The sequence below is a fragment of the Cetorhinus maximus genome, unplaced genomic scaffold (assembly GCF_964194155.1).
Source record: "Cetorhinus maximus unplaced genomic scaffold, sCetMax3.hap1.1 HAP1_SCAFFOLD_2004, whole genome shotgun sequence".
NCBI classification, from domain to species: domain Eukaryota; kingdom Metazoa; phylum Chordata; class Chondrichthyes; order Lamniformes; family Cetorhinidae; genus Cetorhinus; species Cetorhinus maximus.
The window spans coordinates 7,501-13,563 of record NW_027597944.1 but is presented as its reverse complement, the minus strand read 5'-3'; the positions used below and the strand labels follow the sequence as shown (position 1 = coordinate 13,563).

At 54.5% G+C, this 6,063-nt stretch overlaps 1 protein-coding gene across 1 annotated transcript in view; it reads right to left on the bottom strand.

Moving 5' to 3' along the window:
* Positions 1-1,575: 1,575 nt before the first annotated feature.
* LOC144676846 (upstream stimulatory factor 2-like) overlaps positions 1,576-6,063 on the bottom strand; it is a gene marked incomplete at its 5' end in the record, with an annotated part of 11,557 nt that continues 7,069 nt past the window's right edge. The window contains one exon of the mRNA XM_078537168.1: positions 1,576-2,019. Coding sequence (XP_078393294.1) covers positions 1,930-2,019 — 90 coding nt within the window. The remainder of the gene's footprint in view (positions 2,020-6,063) is intronic.

The following is a 6,063-nucleotide window of genomic DNA, read 5'->3' as shown; positions in this document are numbered from 1 at the left end:
CCCTCCCTCAGGCCTCCCCCTCCGGTCGGTGCCTTCAGCCAGTCTGCAGCCGCCATGGGCTTGGGAGAGAGCGGCGGGGAGGGAGGGGCAATCGCGGAGAGGGAGGGAGGGGCAATCGCGGGGAGGGAGGGGGCAATCATGGGGAGGGAGGGGGGAATCGTGGGGAGAGAGGGGGAATCGCGGGGAGGGAGGGGCAATCGCGGGGAGGGAGGGGGAATCGCGGGGAGGGAGGGGCAATCGCGGGGAGGGAGGTGGAATCGCGGGGAGAGAGGGGGAATCGCGGGGAGGGAGGGGGAATCGCGGGGAGGGAGGGGCAATCGCGGGGAGGGAGGGGGCAATTGCGGGGAGGGAGGGGCAATCGCGGGGAGGGAGGGGGCAATTGCGGGGAGGGAGGGGCAATCGCGGGGAGGGAGGGGGAATCACGGGGAAGGAGGGGGCAATTGCGGGGAGGGAGGGGCAATTGCGGGGAGGGAGGGGGAATCACGGGGAGGGAGGGGGCAATTGCGGGGAGGGAGGGGCAATCGCTGGGAGGGAGGGGGAATCGCTGGGGGGGAGAGATGGGCAATCGCGGGGAGGGAGGGGCAATCGCGGGGAGGGAGGGGGAATCGCGGGGAGGGGGCAATCGCGGGGAGGGAGGGGGCAATCGCGGGGAGGGAGGGGGAATCGCGGGGAGGGAGGGGGCAATCATGGGGAGGGAGGGGGAATCGCGGGGAGGGAGGGGCAATCGCGGGGAGGGAGGGGCAATCGCGGAGAGAGAGGGGGAATCGCGGGGAGGGAGGGGCAATCACGGGGAGGGAGGGGGAATCGCGGGGAGGGAGGGGCAATCGCGGGGAGGGAGGGGGAATCGCTGGGGGGGAGAGATGGGCAATCGCGGGGAGGTAGGGGGCAATTGCGGGGAGGGAGGGGCAATCGCTGGGAGGGAGGGGGAATCGCTGGGAGGGAGGGGGAATCGCTGGGGGGGAGAGATGGGCAATCGCGGGGAGGGAGGGGGAATCGCTGGGGGGGAGAGATGGGCAATCGCGGGGAGGGGGAATCACGGGGAGGGAGGGGGAATCGCGGGGAGGGAGGGGGAATCGCGGGGAGGGAGGGGGAATCACGGGGAGGGAGGGAGGGGGAATCGCGGGGAGGGAGGGGGAAGCACGGGGAGGGAGGGGGAATCGCGAGGAGGGAGGGGGAATCGCGGGGAGGGAGGGGGCAATCGCGGGGAGGGAGGGGGAATCGCGGGGAGGGAGGGGGAAGCGCGGGGAGGGAGGGGGAATCGCGAGGAGGGAGGGGGAATCGCGGGGAGGGAGGGAGGGGGAATCGCGGGGAGGGAGGGAGGGGCAATCGTGGGGAGGGAGGGGGAAGCACAGGGAGGGAGGGGCAATCGCGGGGAGGGGGAATCACGGGGAGGGAGGGGGTGGGGGGTGGGGCAAAGCGCTGAGGGGGGGGGCCCGAAATGAGGGGGGGGTGGAGCCTCGCGATGGGGTCGAGAGGCCGGGAGGAGGAGAGGCGGCCAATGGCCACGCTCGGCGGAGTCCCAGGCTGCAAGGTGGGCCTCCGCCATTGGTCGGACAAAGAGGTGGGGCCAGGCGGTCAAGAGGACAGCCCATTGGCTGCTTTATTTTATTGGGTATATAATATGCCTCAAAAACATTTGCATTCATCATACTAAATATACACAAGTCCCTAAGTTTCAGCCCCCGACCCTCCCTCCCTCCCACCCTCCCTCCTGCGCCCCTCCCCCGCTCTTTTTGCCTCTCGCTCTTTATTTTTTTTCTCTCTCTCCCCCCCACCCCCCACCCCCGACCAAAAAAAAAAACTACGAAAAGAAAAATCCAGAAGCAACAACGTCCGATCCCCTCTCATGGAAAAAAAAAACAAGAGCCAGAAAAATAAAATAAAAGCGTTCGTCGGTTCCCCGCGGCGATGGAGACGGGCGCGTGGATGCTACTGTCCTGGTACCTCTCCCACCAGCTCAATGCCTCGCTGCTGTAACTGCGCCCGCAGCAGCGCATTCTCGTTTTTCAACTCGTCGATCTGTCGAGAGGGAGAGGGAGAGAGAGAGAAAAGGATGAGAGATGCGCAAAGATCTCAGTCCCTCAACAAAGCGCTCGTTGTACCTCTGGGACCACCCCGGGCTTGACCGATTGGCCGGCGGGAGTTGCTGGTCAAAACCGCACCCCCTTCCCCCCACCCACCCACACCCACCCTCCACCCGCCTCTCTGGATGTGGTAAGGAACGTGACCTCCCGGTCAGGCGAGAGAGCAGGCCAATGATCGGGGGGTCAGGCCGAGATAAGCAGGTGGCCGGACGACGTGGCCAGTCGCCGAGACTAGGGTGAGGCAAGTCCGTGTTTTCGGACAAACTCCTGGCCCTGTTTGTGTGCTAAAGGTCAGGGGATCCCCCGTGAACCCTTTTTTGGTGACTTCGTCCGTAATTGCGGACGTACCGAACTTGACGTGCGAATTAAGGTGAGTCAATGATGAAAGCGTCGCAGGGACGTTAGAAACATACGGAAGGGACTGTGCAACTTCTGAGCGGTCTCTTAGGACCCCCAGGGTCGCTCTGTCGCCTTTGGGTATATTTGTACTGATTAAACGGCTGCTCGAGTCACCTCCAGCTGACTCTGCGTCGAGCGTCTTTAGGAGCTCCGCAACACTCAGGAACACAACATTCATTTAGACTCTCACCAGAAGGCCAAACCCCCCCAATTGTGCGGAACTAGAGAATCGTACACACAGGAGGAGGCCATTCGGCCCATCGGGGCCTGTGCTGGCTCTTTGAAAGATTTATCCAATTAGCCCCCACTCTCTCCCCCCTGCTCTTTCCCCCTCATATCCCTGCAAATTTTCCCCCTTCCAGTATTTCTCCAATTCCCCCTTTGAAAAGTTCCTATTGAATCTGCTTCCACCGCCCTTTCAGGCAGCGCCTTCCAGATCACAACAACTCGCTGTGTAAAAAAACAAATTCTCCTCCTCTCCCCCTCTGGTTCTTTTCCCCGATTCCCTTCAATCTGTGTCCCTCTGGTTACCGACCCTCCTGCCGCTGGAAACACTTGCTCCTTATTTACTCTATCCAAACCCCCTCATGATTTTGAACATCTCGATTCAATCTCCCCCTTAACCTTCTCTGCTCCAAGGAGAACAATCCCAGCTTCTCCCAGTCTCTCCACATGAACTGGAGTCCCTCTTCCCTGAGACCATCCCAGATCATCCTCAGTTCCCCATATTTTGTTGGGGGTGGGAGGGGAGACCAGAACTAGGGGCCATCGATATAAGATCGTCACTAATAAATCCAATGGGGAATTCAGGAGAAACCTCTTTACCCAGAGAGTGGGGAGAATGTGGGACTCGCTCCCACAGGGAGTGGTCGAGGTGAATAGTGTCGATGTATTTAAGGGGGAAGCTGGATAAACACATGAGGGAGAAAGGGACTGGGTGTCCCCTTGAGTATCTGAATCTTATTAAAGGTTTTGTCACTTTATCTGCAAATAACAACACATTTGGGGAGGTTGGAGTGAAGGGGTAATGGGGAGAGGAGGGGGTTTAAAGATAGTGAGGGAGAGAAAGAGGGTATGGGGGGAGAGGGATGGGGAGGGGGGAGAGGGACGGGGAGGGGGTAGAGGGATGGGGGTGGGAGGGGGAGAAAGAGGGGTTTAAACTAGATTTGCAGGGGGAGGGGAACCAGGGTGTTAGAGCAGATAGTGAGGTGGAGGAGGATAAAGGTCAAGTGAGGAATGCATGTATAGACAGAAATCAAGGGTCCGTACGTGATAGAAATGTTCTCAGGTGCATCTATTTCAACGCAAGGAGTATTGTCGGAAAGGCAAATGAGCTTAAGGCGTAGATTGGCACGTGGGATTACGACATTATTGCTATTAGTGAGACTTGGTTGCAGGAGAGGCAGGACTGGCAGCTCAATGTTCCGGGGTTCCGTTGTTTCAGTCGTGATAGAGGGGGAGGGATGAAAGGGGGAGGAGTGGCATTACTAGTCAGGGAAAATATCACAGCTGTGCGGAGACAGAACAGCCCGGAGGGCTCGTCTACAGAGGCCATATGGGTGGAGCTGAGGAATGGGAAAGGTGTGACCACACTAATAGGGTTGGGTTATAGACCGCCCAATAGTCAGAGAGAATTGGAGGAGCAAATCTGTAGAGAGATAGCAGACCGATGTGAGAAACAGAAAGTTGTGATAGTAGGAGATTTTAACTTTCCACATATTGACTGGGACTCCCATACTGTAAAAGGGCTGGATGGCTTGGAGTTTGTCAAATGTGTTCAGGAAAGTTTTCTAAATCAATATATAGAGGTACTAACGAGAGAGGATGCAATACTTGATCTCCTGTTAGGGAACCAGACAGGTCAGGTGACAGAAGTATGTGTAGGCGAACGTTTTGGGTCCAGTGACCACAATGTCATTAGCTTTAAGCTCATTATGGATAAGGATAGGTCTGGTCCTCGAGTTGAGATTCTAAATTGGAGAAAGGCCAATTCTGTGGAAATGAGAGAGGATCTAGGAAGAGTGGATTGGGAGAAGTTGTTTCCTGGAAAGGATGTGTTCAGTAAGTGGAAGGCATTCAAAGACAAAATTTTGAGAGTGCAGAGTTTGCATGTTCCTGTCAGGATTAAAGGCAAAGTTAACAGGCATAGGGAACCTTGGTTTTCAAGGGATATTGCCAGTCTGGTTCAGAAGAAGAGAGAGGTGTATAGCAGGTATAGGCAACAAGGAGAAAATGAGGTACTTGTAGAGTATAGAAAATGTAAGAAAATACTAAAGAAGGAAATCAGGAAGGCAAAAAGAAGACATGAGGTTGCTTTGGCAGATAATGTGAAGGTAAACCCAAAGGGTTTCTACAAGTATATTAAGAGTAAAAGGATAATAAGGGACACAGTTGGTCCCCTTGAAGATCAGAGTGGCCATCTATGTGTGGAGCCTCACGAGATGGGGGAGATCTTAAACAGTTTTGTTGCATCAGTATTTACTCAGGAAACTGGCATAGTGTATAAGGAAGGAAGCAGTAGTTTCATGGAACATATAGAGATTAAAGAGGAGGAGGTGCTTGCTGCCTTACAGCGAATAAAGGAAGATAAATCCCCTGGGCCTGACATGATATTCCCTCGGACCTTGAGGGAGACGAGCGTAGAAATTGCAGGGGCCCTGGCAGAAATATTTAAAATGTCCTTAGCCACGGGTGAGGTGCCGGAGGATTGGAGGGTAGCTCATGTTGTTCCGTTGTTTAAAAAAGGCTCCAAAAGTAAACCAGGTAATTACAGGCCAGTGAGCCTGACGTCAGTAGTAGGTAAATTATTGGAAGGTGTTCTGAGAGATCGGATATATAATTATTTGGACAGCCAAGGGCTGATTAAGGATAGTCAGCATGGCTTTGTGTGTGGTAGGTCATGTTTAACGAACATTGTAGAGTTTTTCGAGGAGGTTACCAAGAAAGTAGATGAAGGAAAGGCTGTGGATGTTGTCTACATGGACTTTAGTAAGGCCTTTGACAAGGTCCCACATGGGAGGTTAGTTCAGAAGGTTCAGACACTTGGTATCCATGGAGAGGTTGTAAACTGGTTTCGAAATTGGCTGTGTGGGAGAAGACAGAGAGTGGAAGTGGATGATTGCTTCTCAGACTGGAGGTCTGTGACTAGTGTTGTGCCTCAGGGATCTGTGCTGGGAACATTGTTGTTTGTTGTCTATATCAATGATTTGGATGATAATGTGGTGAATTGGATCAGCAAGTTTGCTGGTGACACTAAGATTGGAGGCGTTGTGGACAGCGAGGAAGGCTTTCAAAGCTTATCTGGACCAACTGGGAAAATGGGCCAGAAAAGTGTGAGGTGTTGCACTTTGGAAGGTCAAACCAAGGTAGGACATACACAGTAAATGAAAGGGCACTGAGGAGTGCGGAGGAACAAAGAGATCTGGGAGTTCAGATACATCATTCCCTGAAAATGGCGTCACAGGTAGACAGGGTTGTAAAGAAAGCTTTTGGCATACTGGCCTTCATAAATCAAATTATTGAGTATAGGAGTTGAGATGTTATGGTGAGGTTGTATAAGACATTGGTGAGGCCAACTTTG